At 32.3% G+C, this 17,085-nt stretch overlaps 1 protein-coding gene across 1 annotated transcript in view; it reads left to right on the top strand.

Annotated features, from left to right (window-relative positions):
* The window catches only part of LOC114337597 (late secretory pathway protein AVL9 homolog), a 66,273-nt gene extending 59,271 nt beyond the window's left edge, over positions 1-7,002 (top strand). The window contains exon 11 of the mRNA XM_028288079.2: positions 1,500-7,002. Coding sequence (XP_028143880.1) covers positions 1,500-1,834 — 335 coding nt within the window. The 3' untranslated portion in view covers positions 1,835-7,002. The remainder of the gene's footprint in view (positions 1-1,499) is intronic.
* The last annotated feature ends 10,083 nt before the right edge of the window (positions 7,003-17,085 follow it).

Below are 17,085 nucleotides of genomic sequence, written 5' to 3'. Positions count from 1 at the left end.
TTCCTAATTTGAAACAATTCTTGGAGTCTGCAAAGCAAAGTTTACCTGATCCGATAAAGATCAACGCAGCCGAGCACCTACGCAGACTAGCCACGACTTTTAGGATATACTTCCCTGAACCTGACCCTGACGATGGTTGGATTCGAAATCCTTTCAGCTGTCAAGCAATTGAACAAATCCAAGGCCTCACAGAAGAAGGACAAGATAAGCTTGTGAATTTGTCGAGTTGTGGTACGATGAAGGACATTTTTAATGGCGAGAAAATAGCAGATTTCTGGGCAACAGCCCGCAAGGATTACAAAGAACTTGGAGATAAGGCCATGAAAAAAATCGTTCCGTTTGCAACAACCTATCGGTGTGAGCATGTGAGCAAGCCTTTTCTTCCATGTGCTTCATGAAAAACAAATATAGAAATCGGCTTGACATGCGGTTGGATTTCAGAGTGAAAGTTTCATATTTGGAACCTAACATTACAGAAATAATGGATTCTAAGGTTAAATTCAACGTATCTCATTAATTGAGGAGTGAAAATTAAAACTAATAATGTACTTGTGTAGGTACTCTGTATTTTCACAAATAAATCCTAAATAGCATTAGTTTGATTTATGTTTTCACATATTTTGGCTCTTTTCAGGTAACTTTAGGTTTGTTTAGGTCTTTGGGAAATAGTGGGGGTCCTCGTCATTGTAGTACCTTGATGAAGGGGTCCTTGGAAAAATTTAGTTGGGAACCCCTGCATTATACTATTAAAATAAAGGGTGTTCCATTTAAGAGAACTCAGAAAATACTCATTCCAAGTTTCGTGGAATTCTGTGTACAAAATTCCATATTTCGCCATGTTAATCATTTTGGATAATAATGACTATATTAAAAATCGTTTGAACATAGATCTGTTGATATCAAATTTCTAAATTCGACAGGGTGTTAATGGCACACGAAATAATAAAAAAACGTAATTATCTCTTAAACTACTTTATATAACATTGCAAAACTTTATATTGCAAAAACGATAATACGGTGAAGAGTCCAAAAATGTAAAATACACAGGGTGTTTGATTAAAAAAAAGAGTAAATTATTTTTTTTGTATCTCTTAACACAAATGAGTAATTGAACTTCTTCGCTCTAACGCTGTACCCTGTATATCAATTCTCGTGAACATCGATCTATGTTTTGGAATTTAAAATTAGTTAGGGAAATTTTAACTTGTACTGCGATAAAACATTGATGGCGTGCTGTACAGTTGAGTCCCTAAATCTTTATCCGTGCGTCATCATTTAAAGCATACGAAATAAGTCGGAAATTGAAATTTATCAAACGCAACAGCAAGTCACTTACTGTCACTTGCTGTTGCGTTTAGTAAATTTCAATTTCCGACTTATCATCGACTTATTTCGTATGCTTTAAATTATGACGCACGGGTAAAGATTCAGGGCCTCAACTGTATATGTAGATATATTGTGGTGTAATGATTTAATTTGTTTTTGTTTTATTATTTTAGGTGGAGCTCTATCCCACGCTAAAGGAGCCTTATCATCGTGGTGGAGTAATTTTATGGTAAATCCCGATCAGGGACAAAAAGCACTAGAAAACCAGAGCCAGGAAGAATCCGCAGACACAAATAATTTGACTGATAGCTTAACGAACATTCCTTCAAGTATTAATAGTGATAAGGAGAACAATAAAATCGAAACTAATCAAACAGAAGTTAACAAATCCGAAAATGAGTCAGATATTAAAAATGTTAGCAATGGCAGTGTAATATGTAACGAAAAAAGTAGAATAAATCACGAAATGGAGGATAATCATATCCCTGGAGAAGTACACACAGTTTAGAACGTTTTTTCAACCATATGGAATCTTCCGAATCTACAACTTCAGATAAGACTAATCAGTTCGATATCAAACCTTATTTGTTTCTATCCAAGTCACAGAAAAATTTATATGTGGTTTTGGTATTTCAAAAGAGTAAATGTTTTCTAAATATTTTTTTATATTCTGCAAATATGTTACGCAAAATTTGTTAATCTATAATGTTTAGTTTCAGGCTGACGCTTATTTTGATGAATCGGTTTATTATAGGTTTGTTCCTACACACAATTTTGTACCGTTGAGAAGTAGTCACGAAACTGCTTGAGCCGTTTTTATGTGCATGTTGCATCATTTGTACCATCCAGTGACGGCAATTCAAAAACCGATCCTAGAGCGCAAGTCAGGCCAACCAGTACTTGCATTTATCCGTGTATAGCACAACCACTGGTTGTGCTGTAAAACTGGTTGTGCTGTACTGAAATGATCGTCACGAAACTGTTACTAAACGATCACAATTTTTGTTGGAACAATCGGGAGGATGATGCGATGAACGATCATCTGTTTGTTGGAACATGTTTTGTTTACTGCGCAGGTGTGACCGTTACATGACGGTTTTTCGTTGTGTTGGAACAAACCTAATAATTCATAAACAAATGAAGAAAATTGTGACAGTTTGAATTATTTGTGAATTACGAATTTTTTATATCTGAATTTGAAGGTATACTTATCTTCATTGAATGGTGTAGATGCAGAATTCACATTCTCCATGTTTCTCAACTTTCGGAAAAATGAGAAAAACTGTTTACTATTGAAGGCCATGGTATAGTCCTTCAATTTTTTTTTTGTGTAACAACTTTGCAGTAATAGAAACTGTTTGCATAATATTTATGGGTGTATTTAATGGAGATTGTTTTGTAAACTTAATTTAAAATTCAGACCATGTGAGTTTTGTACCAAAATGTGGTTAACTGTGAGTTTTGCACCAAAATCTCATGGATAATGTTAGTTATGATGCAAAATATTTGAATTTTGCTTTAGACTGTAGACTACTAACAACTAACCTTGCTAATTCAGATTTGTGTCGTTTCCACTTCTCGTGACTTACTTATTTTCTTTTTCCTTGTTTGACCAGTCGAGGGCTCTACTAGTTCATCCATTATGCACCAGTAATTTAGTTTATTAACTAGTAATAAAAGTCGTATTATTTAAATCACAATCATAAAAGCGTTAATCAACCTTAACAAGCACATGAAAATGCAACAAGTGAGGTGAGGTTCAAAAAACCGTTGACAAAACATCACCAGAGTGACGACAATCACGTGATGCGCCCTACGCACTCTGATTGGTCGAATTGGAGAATGTTGGTTTTGCTGCAAATCATTTGTTGGATAATGTGATTTATGTTTCAGAACTTCATTTTCAGTATGGTTTTTAGATGTGAAAATGTGAGTTTGGGTTCAAAATATTATCACGGTTCGATTCGCCTTGAAAAGACGAATTCATTGATATACATAACTGAAAATATGAAAATTTGGAGAATGTGAATTTTACATCTACACAGTTCAATATGGTTTTAAATATACAGTGGTGGAAATTTATTAGTCTTCATTCTAATGAAAAATAATAGTTTGTTTTAATATCAAAAGGTTATTACAACTTCATAACTAAATTTTGCTTAATACTTTTTCTTGAGTTATGTTAAACTATTATGTTAACTTATAAATCCGGTTTGGTTCTCACTTTAAAAAAGTTGTGATGAGTTTTCCACGAAAAGTGCTTAATTTTTTGGCTATTTCACTTTGAAATTTCGATTTGAAATTTGACGAATAATCTATTTTTCATTAGCCAGAACTCTACTGTACTGGGTATACAGACTTCGTACATACACCATTTTTTTTAAATTGTTTATAAGCTATATTTTTGCTAAGAATATTTTTTCGATAAAATACTTACACTTTTTGAGTTTTTTGCGAAAAACCGTCTAAAAACGTGTTTTTTTTGTTGTTGAAAAATTAACATATTCACTCGCAAATAACTCGAAAAGTATTGACTTTGTAATAAAACTCTATCGAACAAAAGTTGCTTAGAATTAGTCAGTTTATCCACTTTCCGACTTATTTTGAACGTATTTTTTTACCCTCGAGAAGAAGTGGTACTCCACCATGGCAAAAACACACATCAGCGCAATATCCTTTTTTTCTTTGACATGTTAGCCAGTTCGTACAATATAGATACCGTTGCACGTCATTATCTACGTCAGAGATCTAAGTTGACATTGTTGCCCAATTACAAAAAATTCTTGAATTCATTTTAAATCAAATATATCACATAATTATTGCGAAGTGGATTGTACAACAAAACAAATTAATATTCAATGTAAATAAATAAAAACGTTATAAATAGATAACAAGAATTAAGTTTTAACGTTATAATCTTACGTTAAGGTAAATAATAAAAACTAAATATAATAAAACAAATACTTAGTAATGTTTCAAAACCTCGTGAACCTCGTAAATACGCATGCCCGAAAAAGTAAATGGAACCTAAAAACATTCACCATTTTAATTTCATAGGAAATTAGGCGACAGGGTAGGATTTGGACCTGCTAACGGCCGGTTTCACAAAGTAAAGTTAACTTGTGGTTAAGAGATAACCTGAAAATACCCCAAAATATGCGTTTCAGTTTCATAATTGTTACCCTTCTGGGTATACCCATAAGGGTAACCCACTCCAACCTCTGGTTAAAAATTCTTTGAGTTAACCATACTTCGCCGTTGACCTGAAACTAAAACGCATATTTTGGGGTAACATCTGGTTATCTCTTAACCAAAAGTTAACTTTACTTTGTGAAACCGGCCGTAAATGATGTCGAGTATTTCCAATAAACATGACATATTATGTTTTTATTTTTATGTTTTTATTAATTTTAAACAAATTAGTTAGTCATCGCATTTTTATTTTATATCACATTGAAAGATGTAATAAAAATTTACGACTTCGTGTCTTCACTGACGATAAAAATTGCTGTGTAAAAATGTAAAATATTTACATTGCACTAATTTGGCTTATAAATAAACCTTTTAAGAACTGAAAAAAATCTAGAGGACAAATAAATACATAAAAAATCAATGTATGATAGAAAAATAATAGGATTTTGGTTTTAAATTCAGCAAAATATGTTTATAGGAGACGAAAACTCAGAATTCCTTGGGAAAAATATGCCCATGAAATTTTTTGCATAATAATCACTTTCATAAAATACCGCAGAATAATGTTCAAGAGGTCGCCCATACAAAAAGTGGTCCTAATTTATTGAACAGTTTTGTATAAATCCATTTTTTAGGTTGTGATAAGGGCCTCAAACAGCTAAAAACAATGTTTTAAAATCAAATAAGCCCAAACAAAAGTATCAGAAACTGATAGAACAAGGTTTGGTGAATTCAGAAATAATTGTGTGTTTTTGAGCCTTAAAAATCATCATTTTTCGTTTTTTTTTTTCAGTTTTCAATTGTTTATGTTGAAAACGATAAACTTTAGAGAAATATTACAATTAACCTTTTTTATTCAGAATGATTCAAAATACCGAAAAAACATTTGTCCGGGCAGATGAAATTGATTTATACAATTTGTTTAAAAACAATTATTGTTTAAATAAATTAGAACCACTTCTGCTGGTATTATGTTTTAAGGCGAAATAAGTTAAATACAAAGTTATCAATTAATAATCACAAAAAAAATATAAAAGCTATTTCACTAACGCAAAAACTAGTTCGTCTCTGTCTCGCTACGATAACGCACTGAAGTGAACTACATGTTTTTAGGAATGCCCGATATCATTGTTTTGTTCGTAGATCGACGTCACTAAATGATTACGTCAGGTCCACGACATTATGAATTACCAATACACACAAATAGTAAAGAATAAAAACAAAATCTAGAGTGTCAATACCGCAACTGTCAAATAAATGTTACCAATTTATGACCAAATGTCACCTTTGTTCGATCGAAGTTACAGTGTAATCCGACCAAGTGTGCTTTATGAAAACGCTTTATATTCAATGAACTGTCAATACGGATGGAATAGGCACGAAGAAAATTAATGCGGCCACGATCCTAGAGAGAGACAGACAATGTGCTGGAAAATTTGACAAGCCGTGTAATTTCAGTTGCCTATATCAACTTAAATGGGGGAAATGGACCTCATATTTTTTAAATTTTATTAACTTAATTAATTTTTAAATACTGCCTATCAGCCCTGATACCAGGTTAAAAAAATATGAGGTCCATTTCCCCGATTTAAGTTGATATAGGCAACTGAAATTACACGGCCTGTCAAATTTTCCAGCACATTCTCTGTCTCTCTCTAGGACCTCTCTCTTGTATGTTGGTGGTAATCTCGCTTACTATTTGAATGGGACAGGGCCATTCCATCCGTATATTGACAGTTCATTGTTTATATTCCATTTATACAAATTAAATGAAACAAGTTAGGATATGTTTCTTTAAATTTACATTGATAGACATCTTCCAGTATTATTTCTACGCGTTTATAATAAAATGTGTCTAGTGGCTGTAATTCCAGTGTACTTAGCTAAACGATTCTAAAAAGGAACACACCTACGACTTAAATATTTCGTGTTGGCATCATGTGACGTCACGTGCTATGACGCGGATGACGTGCAACGGTATCTATATTGTACGGACTGTATGTATATGTCAAATTTCATGTCGTTGTTCTGAAGCTATTTCCTTGTGGCATTTTTATAATTAACTATTTAGATGGGAAATAAGCCACAATTAAATTGAAAAAAATAATTGTATTAAAATTTCATGTCAATTCAAACAATTCTTTTAAATTTCAGAGGTTTTGCAGTATTTTACCGTGAGTGAATGGACTATAATCGCAAACAATTATTCTTATTGAAATTGAATCCTATTGATGATCACCACAGTATTTTAAAAACTAAACGTTCTATTACTGTTTCTTCCCTGTTCAACGTGAAACAGAAAAAATAACTCGTTGCTTTATTTTTAGTTGAAAGTTTATATATTTTTTAAGATTTTATTTATCTAAGCTTAAATTTTATTTATTTAAAATATGTTTGTAAAGTAGATTTTTTATAAAAGTAGTTAAAGTTATTAGTTTTATACCGTTAGAGTTGGCAAAGTAAACATATGTGGAACAGTTTAAATGTTTTTATCTCAAACATTCTGGATTTTCAATTATTTGATTATAATTTATGTCTATAAATAAATATACAGTGATGAGTGCACTAATAACCGGCAAAATAACGCAAAAAATGCAAAACGTACTACGTTGTGAAATAAAAAGAGAATGAAGTAGTAGAGGTGAGAGAGATTATATTGATGGTTTCCCAACGTTAGACTTATGGGAGTCAAACTCAGGAGAATTTTATAAAATTCTGAGGCAGTTGCCAAACTCCTCCGATACGTCTAAAGGTGGGAAACTGTCAATATTATGTAAATTTATAGGTTTCTATTGATAATTTCACACCTTTACTAGTTTAATCTCTTTATTGCACAACGTATTATGTTTTCCGTTTTTTGCGTTATTTTGCCGGTTATTAGCACACTCATCAATGTATACTACTTGTGCTGAAGCGATAAGGTGAATATTGGAACTTCACACAATGTGAACTATGTAAGTATATGGATATCTAATATTACCTGCACATTTTGTGTTTTAAATTACTGCGATATTTTTATATTGTGGAAAAAATAAGCAATACAAAGTACTTCCCAATTGTTGGAATAAAAAATAGATTACTGATTTTAACATAACATTTATATGGTTAATGAAGCCCGTTTTAGATATTTACAGAATTTTCAATTGGTTTTAATACGTGTTAACATTCTAAACGTCTATACTTGTTACCATTTTGTCCATAGGCTGTACATAACCTCAAGAAATTTGCATTTCGAATTACTCCTGCATTAGTACTGAACGTGTTACAATAATACCATATTGTAAATCTAGACAAATAGTACTAGGAACTAGAACGGAAATAACAAGCAGTCAATTTTTTGCCCTAGTCAATATATTATCGAGAAAAAATAACGAAAATCTTTATATGCTACTACTTGATTTTGGATATGTCTACGACGCCTTTCATTTGAAGTAGATCTGCGAACATAAAATTAAATCTCATTTCTCATTAAAGAAGCTAGGTAGGTATATAGAAACAAAAGAAAACACAATATTGAAGTTAACTATTTAGATGGGAAATAAGCCACAATTAAATTGAAAAAATAATTTTATTAACGTTTCGACGCCCAAATCGGGTGCAGTTGTCAAAATACAAAATACTACTAAATTAAACAAAATGTTGTTAAGTAAATAAATTCTTCTAATAATTTATTTAATCTGACTCATTTATATTGGCAATTCAGACGTATATTATACATTTTAAAATAGAAGACTTTAAAATGATATCGCCAATATTTATGAGTTGCGTTCTTGGGACGACTTTACTAAAAGATATCCGTCACAAAAAAATCATAGCATGTGATCTGTCTTTAAAAAAGGAACCAAATGCAACGATGACAGTAAAATTCTCGCGTTAGAGATTCCATAGTAAATCACGAAAACTAAAATAAAACTAAAGCTTCAGAACAACAATATTGAAGAAAACTACATTTAGTTAATGGCACTAAAAGAGCAAAGATTGGGTGAGATCGTAAATATTGGTAGGGATAATGGTATGACATCATCATCGTCAACCTGTATGCGTCCACTGCTGGACATAGAACTCCTCTCAGTTCTTTCCATCTCTCTCTGTATTATGCGGCTTGCATCCAGTTAATAACAATACGCTTCAGATCGTCGGTCCATCTGCTTCGTGGGCGTTCTCTGCTCCGTAGTGCTTCTTGTTGTAGCCTCCACTCGACAATACGTTTTGTCCATCGGTTGTCTGATAACCTGGCGATGTGTTCTATCCAGTTCCACTTTAACGACGCAATTCTTTCGACAGCGTCTGTTGTTTTTATTCTACGCCGTATTTCTTCGTTTTGGATTCGGTCTTTCAGTGAGACACCCAACATCTGGCACTCCATAGCCCTCTGACTTACGCGAATCTTGTTCACTACCTTTTTTGTAAGTGTTAATGTTTCCGCTCCATGCGGGAGTACAGATAACACACACTGGTCAAAGATTTTTCTTTGAGGCATATGGGTAAGTCGGATTTAAATGCATAGTTTAATTTACCAAACACTGCCCAGGCTAATCCTATGCGACGTGGGAGCTCACATATCTGGTTATCTCTGTCCAACCGAATTCCATGTCCCAAGTACTTATAAGAACCAGTTTGCTCAATATCCCTTCCATCAACAACAATATTACGATTTAGCACCAGAATTCTTTCACATTTCATAATATTATGTATTTATTTGCTGTTATCAACGCTTAAAACAGATTGGAAATACAAATGGGCAATGACTAACTAATGTGGCCTAATAATTTATAATAAGAAATACAAATAGGAATTTACAGATGTCAAAGAGACCGATTATGAAATGAGTAATAGAAATTAAACCATAAAATCAAAGTATTCGTTAGAAAAACGGAAATGGTGGTAGTGGGAAGAACCTACAGGAAAGACGCCTGCTTATAAAGATAGGCGATCACAGTAGAAAAACTAGAATTGATAATCCAAACCAGTGGTGGCTGGTCAGGGTCGGCAGTGCCGACCCACACATTTATGGACACATTATAGATTTTTTTAAATATATAAGTTAATCAGAGTTGATGATATTGGTTTCTGTGAAATAAAAAAAATATCTGTGAGATAATACATACTAAATTTTATTCATTGTTTTTAAAAGAATTCGATCGATCCGATACGTTAAGTGATCCCTGTGCGTTGTGCGTAAGAGACTTTTCAAATTAATGATCCTAGCCATGCACCCGATTGCGATTGTGTGAATTCTTATGAGGCCCGCTTCGGCAAGCCGTCACCAGATTGACCATTTGCTTGTAAATAAGAAGCTATGGAATATTAGCCGATAGGCAACCAATTATACATTCCCCGTATTTATTTGAATGGCAAGTACGGCAGATAAACAATCTGCCGAGCGGTGATCTGCAAACGGCAACAAGACACGTACCTATAGACCAGGGCGCATCTGTAAAAATATTAGTAACATTAATTTGGAGGTTGAGAGGTGACTCATATTTGTTTGCAGAAATTGCTTGAAAATAACTCATATAATAATATTTGGGTTATCCTCCCACTCAAAAAGGTCCGGAACATTGTTTAAATAATCAAAATGTCAAAAAATGAAGGAAAAATTCGGTTTTTTTCTTCATTTTTTGATTATAACTTTAAAAGCATTCATTTTCGAGAAAAGTTGCACTGACATAAAAGTTGCGTAATTAAATTTCCTACAATATTAGATTAGTTAAAAATTTTAAAAATTGTCACGCAAATTTCAAAAATTGCGAAAAAATCATAAAAAACAAGTATTCGCATTTTACGTTTTTCAACCGTTTATGCTACACTTAGGACCTTCATAATTTTACCCAGAAAAACTATATCATATAGTAAAACAATACTGTGAATTTTATTAAGATCGGGTCAATAGATTTTGCAAGATATATTTTGTAATCCAGCTTTCGCAAAAAAAATTCATTTTTTCAAAATGTTGCACAACTGAAAATAAGCAGACAGCAAGTTGAATTTATTTTTACTGTACCTTTCTTCTATATATAAAAAAATCAACTTGCTACCTGCTTATTGTCAGTACTACAACATTTTGAAAAAATTTATTTTTTTTGCAAAAGCTGGATTGCAAAATGTATTGAATCAATCTTAATGAAATTTACAGTATTGTTTTATTATATCATAAAGGTTTTCTGGTTAAAATATGAAGGTCGTAAGTGTAGCATAAATGGTTGAAAACCGTAAAATGCGAATACTTATTTTTTTATGTTTTTTTCGCAATTATTGCTGTCTTGCAACAGGGATGACACTTTTTAAAATTTTTAATCAATCCTATATTGTAGGAAATTTAATTACGCAACTTTTATGTCAGTGTAACTTTTCTCAGAAGTGAATACTTCGAAAGTTAAAATAAAAGAACGAAGAAAAAAATCGAAGTTTTTCTTCATTTTTTGACATTTTGATTATTTAAACAATGTTCCGGACCTTTTTGAGTGGAAGGATAACTCAATTATTTTTTCCAAAGAATTTTCAAAATATCTATTAGACAAGTTCATTAAAAATTATCCATCATTCTTTAATCAAATAAAATAAGAAAATGGATTAACAGTTTTATATGCTGATCTAAATATTTTCGGAAGGTGGGATAAGTTACAAAATAATATGTTTAATTTTATATACTGCAATTCATTAGGTATAACAAACTGTTCCCGAAATTAATAAATTATTGTGCTCAAATGTGGGCAAATTCTGCCTCAAATGAACGGGATTTCTCTTGTCTCAAAAGAGTCAAAACGTATTGTCGAAACACCATGAAACAAGAGAGAATGTCAAACTTGTCTCAAATGTCAATAGAAAAAAACTTTTAAAGCCTCTCCAAAACAATAATAAATTTTACAATGACGTTATAACCCATTTTGCTACTTCGAAACAACATAGACTAGAGTTAATTTATAAACAGGTTTAGGTTCTCAATTTATAGGAAAAAACAAAAAAAAATGAAAACCAAAAATCTTCTATGCAATTGAAGCCTTTTAATTAGATGGCATACCTATCTGAGGAGACAAAACCTTGCCGACCCTGTCCCTAAAGCCACGAGCCGCCACTGATCCAAACAATAAGACACAATAGGAAGAATGAATTATAATTCACTAATTATTGATCGCAGAGAAAAGAGGAATAACATTATGCAGACCTCACCCAACTTTTATGTAAGCCTAAAGTCAGTTGGGTTTGTTTTTCCAGATGCATATTGAGATTTCCATATTGCATACGGAGAAAAATTCAAGTGGTGGTAAAGAAGTAAGTACTAACAACGAGGTAATTTGGCGCATGATCAAATAAAAAGGATTACTAAGAATAATCCAGGAAAAAAAGCATATCGTAAGGTAAACTACGGGGCAAAAGACCCCAGAACTCGTGGTTGAAAGACCTGAGAAGATGAGATGACCGCTTATCCGCAGAAATTTTTCGTGCAGTAGTTTCCAAAGCTATAATTGCTATTTGGATTGCGAACCTTCGAAAGGTGACGGCGCAATAAAAAGAAGAAAGAAGTAAACACAAAACTATTGTTAATTACTAATAAGTTTACATGAAGCAATAGGTATATTCGCTGAAGTGATGCTGAATTAATCATACTTTGATTGTCTATACATATGAAACACAGAACAAGTCGAGAAGTTATTTTTACTGTTGAATGCTAAATTGTCCACGTATTTACTTCTCATGCTCATGCGAATATGCTCTGGATCTGTTAGAGATCCACCCCCATGAACAAATCCATTAGTATTTAACACATTTAGGTAAAACTCATATATTTTTAATAATGTATTAGGGATGGTAATTATAGAATGGCGTATTATGTTATCTACACATATTTCTTTACTCATATTTGAAATATTTAAATCATATTAAACTTGATCTGTTATAAGACATTGAAATAACACTTAAACGCATACTTTACCAATGATTTTATTCGTTTATATTGTATGAAGTCTCTCAATTTGTACTTAATTATACTTATATAAAGTTATAATTAAAATATTTTTACCACTATAATATAATAAAGTTTCTGATAATAAAGTTTTGTGTTATGTTGTAGTATCAGGATATACTATTAGTAGTGCCAATATGTTTTTATTATTAAATATTAATTATCAGGAATTTTATACTAGTTTTTTTATTAGCTGGCAGTTAAATATTTTAAATAAATGTTTTGTTTACAACTATTTGTTTTATTGAATGAGAAATGCTGTAAGATAGAAAATCTACAAGCACTACACTACTGGTTTAATGTATATATGAAGATTAGAAAAATCACCGGAAGCTTCTGACGTTGGCTCGGAAATAAACTAATTGACGCCAACGGCACAGTATATAGAGGTTCCACAGTAAAACCACTCATCTGTCGGCGCTTTGATCTCAAGAGGTAATACCGGCAGTACGCAATTGGTAATTCACCAGTGGTGGATTCGGGTTTTCCCTGTTAAAATCCGTACGTTTCTATGCGACTAGCAATGCGAGAGTGGGGCAAAAGCGACTAAGAACATTGCGCGGTCGCCATGCGCGACTACATATTTTACTTCCAATTTTTCGGAGAGTGGTTATACTGTCCCTCTTTATACTGTGCTAACGGGTTGATAGCAGCAGACAACGAAACAAAAATGAAGATGAAAACAATATTTGAAGAACCGGATAGCTGACCAACGATAATAAATAAAGAGGTACATACTAATATATGCGCTCACGGATATGAAAAACGGAAAGTCTCCTGGTTCTGACGACGTCCTGGCCTGTCAGTGGCGTAACCAGGGGGTTATAACCATTGGGATGTATTTTGAGCTATATACGCTTAACACCATTACTATTCCATACCCCCTAGAGACCCTCCAGTAGTTGTAATCCCCCCTCTTAGGATCATCCTGGTTACATTGTTGTGGCCTGTTGTCAAATAAACTTAATTTTAAAGTAAAACTGTGTCATATTCCCATAAAAAATAGTAAATTACGTAAAGATGCCACAAGAAAATAGCTTCAAAACAATATTTTTGATACACTCAATGAAACAGGAGAATTGTCTGACTTCTACTTTTTGCAATTCGTAAGAAAAACAACGTTAAAGAATATAAAAATCATAGAACAATACGTTTAAATTGAGACGAAGATGCTGTATTGTCCCAACCATATTCAATGAAGTTTTAAAAGAGTGACAAACAAATGCGGCAGAATGGGTATTAAAGTAAACAGTGACATGGTGTTCTCCCTCAACTTTGCCAACGATGAGGGTATTCCAGCAGGTAACAAAAACGTCCTCTACATGGTAAGAAAACATAATAAAGAATATCTCAAATAGGGCGTGGAAATAAATTTTTATATTTTAATAACGGAGTACTTATAAATGGGAAACGGTGTACTTGATAACGGAATTTACTATTTTACAGGGAATAAGCCGAAATTTTACTTTAAAATAAGTTTATTTTAAAGTTTCGATTTCCACTTCGCAAATCGTTCCAAAAATACAAATTAAATTATTTTTGTCACTTGGAAACACAAAACATCTAATAATTTGATTTTATCTGACTCATTCATATTGACAATACAGAAATATATTTTACATTTGAATAAATTTCATCAACGTATTTCTTCCAACGTTAACATTTTCGATTCACCATTTAATCATTCCTCCATTCTTGTCTTTATAATGTAGATTTCGACTGGTGTTATCGTTTTTTGTTTTTTATCCCTTGATCTTCTTCTTCTTCAGGTGCCGTCCTCGTTCCGAAGTTTGGCTATCATCAAGGCTATGCGTATTTTTGATACCGTAGATCTAAATAATTGGCAGCTGCTGCACTTGTACCAATCTCTTAAATTCTTCAACCATGAATGTTTTCTTCTGCCAATGGATCTTTTACCTATTATTTTTCCCTAAATAATTAATTGTAGTAGCTGGTAATTTTTGTCCCCTCATTATATGTCCCAGGTATTGCAGTTTGCGCTTTTTAATAGTAAGCGCAAGTTCTTTTTCTTTCTGCATCCTTCGCAACACTTCCATGTTTGTCACTCTTTCTGTCCACGATATTCTCAGTATACTGCGGTACATCCACATCTCGAATGCTTCTATTTTCCTTGTATCGATCTTTTTCAGTGCCCAAGCTTCCATTCCATAGAAAAGAACTGACAGCACGTAACATCTCGCATGAGGCGAATTTTAAGATTTAAACTTAGCTGTCTATCACTTGATACAGGTTCCCAATTTGATTATTTTTATAGCTTTGCTCTATATTTTTGAGCTTACATTTATGTTTCCATTTATATTTCTTTGCTTGATTTAATTTTTCTACACTTCTCTTGCTTCTTGGATCATTTTTAATCGAAACGTGGCCGCTCTTCCAATTATTGTTCATATTCTTCTATCTGCTCTTCAAACCATTCTTATTTTCTTTATGTTGTTATTGGTGCAGGAAATATTTGTTGACCCTTTAATTATATCTCTTAATGTTCTCCACATCCATTCTACATTTCTTTCGTCTATTATTCTCTTTAATTTGTTATTGGTGACTTGTTCTTATAACGTTTCCTTACTTTCTGTATGTAATCTGATTGTTTTTTCTTTTGTGTTTTAATTTCTGGCCGTTTCGAGGATTGATACTAAATGTTTCATCCATATTCCTTCTAAATAGTGTTTTAAGTCCATATGGAGTACTCTATATGTCCCCACCTTTATACAGTTTTCTTGATTTTTGGAGTTATATTTCTTTAGGCGCGAGGGTGAATTTTTATTTTCCCGGTCGCATGCGCACACCATCAGTATGGTATTAGTCGCTACATAAAGATGTATACAAAAACCTTATTCCCGAGGAAGACAAATCCAAAGACACAAAAATTATAATAAATATATTTACTAAAAACACTAATAATATATTCTTTTCACGCACACCTTATTTGCGCTACATAAAGATGTAGCGCAAATAAGGTGTGCGTGAAAAGAATATATTATTAGTGTTTTTAGTAAATATATTTATTATAATTTTTGTGTCTTTGGATTTGTCTTCCTCGGGAATAAGATTTTTGTATACTTCACTTGGTCTATTAAATTTGTCAGTATGTATGAGAAATCTTGTAACCTGTCAAAGCAAAGGGAGTATAGCTCAGTGGTAGAGCGTGTGACCGGAGATCGAGAGGTCCCCGGTTCGAATCCGTGTGTTTTCTATTTTTTTTTTTTATTTTTGGTATTGTTTTGATAAAAATTTTTGGAAGTAGTAAGTATAAATTAGTTTAATCCTTAAATAAAATACAAATAACCTGTTGAAAGTATATTTATTTCGTTGAAATCATATAATAGAAGTATAACTTCTTACGTGCATACAAAGTACACACATTCTTTTTTTTTTTCAAATAAAACGGCCAATATGGCTGTCTGTATGGCCGTCCGAATATATCTCTGTTCCCTTATAAATGTGCTTACATTGGTAGTTTGTACTTTTTATCATAATTCCCTTTTCTTTAGCAAAATCCATGAGGAAATATTTATTTTGGTTTCTGTATGTACACTGTGACTGTCTTTAGTGGGCATTAATATTTCTTCTCTACCTATTTTGGCGTTAAGGTCTCATAGAATTAGAATATTCATTAGATTATACTAACCTGTAGTCTCCTATACTTGATCAATCTAATTTACTATAAAATTATTTTTCTACAACCGTGTTAAAAATGCAATTTTTAGCACTCCATACGTGCGTTAAAAATGCTACTTTAAGGCACTAGTGATTTAAAATTTTTATGGCACTGCAACTCGTATTGACCGTATAGGAAATTTTGATGTAATGTCAAAAAAATATAAAAATGAAATGTCAGTCAAGTTCAAGTAAAAGTTTTTGTAGATATTGTTCTATAATTACGTTTGTAGAAAAAATATTGTATGATATGCGTGTTAAAAAGTACATTTTTAAGGCACTCATGTGAATTGCAGAACTCGCTATCGCTCATTCTGCAAAGTTTCACATGTGTGCCTTAAACGTGTACTTTTAACACTTATATCATAAATAACTATTTTAAACTCTTTTTCCTTTTCTTCCGAGAATGCATGTATATTTACAAATGTTATCTTTTGGTCTTTACCTTGTAGTCTGAGTGCACACAACATATCCGATGTTACTTTAAAGTATGAAAGATTATTTCAATTTTTTACTTATAAAATCTATACCCAGCAATCTGTTACTGCCTCGGCTAATGAAAAATATATAGTTGTCTATATCCTGGCTACCCTGTCCCAATTTCTTTTATGTCAAATTTATATTTCATAACGTCGCTTATTAAATGTTTCAGTATTTCTAGGTCCCTTTTATATACAAAGTCGCTGCTTTTACTAGTTCTTCTGTTATTTAATTTTGTTAATTTGTTACTTGCTTTCCTTGCTTCGTGTCCGTTTCCTTGCCATGTTGTTTTCGTCGATTCACAATCTCAACTACCCTATTTTTTTATTTTTCGTTTGCTTTTCTGTTCTCTTTAGATAAGTGGCAAGATCATTCTTTTTTATTTCTATGGATTTGATCTTTCTTTGAAGATGATGGGATTGAGTGATTAAAAATGAAATAAAATG

The sequence above is a fragment of the Diabrotica virgifera genome, chromosome 7 (assembly GCF_917563875.1).
Source record: "Diabrotica virgifera virgifera chromosome 7, PGI_DIABVI_V3a".
NCBI classification, from domain to species: Eukaryota; Metazoa; Arthropoda; class Insecta; order Coleoptera; family Chrysomelidae; genus Diabrotica; species Diabrotica virgifera.
Note: the sequence above shows the minus strand (reverse complement) of the source record. Positions and strands in the feature narration are given on the sequence as shown.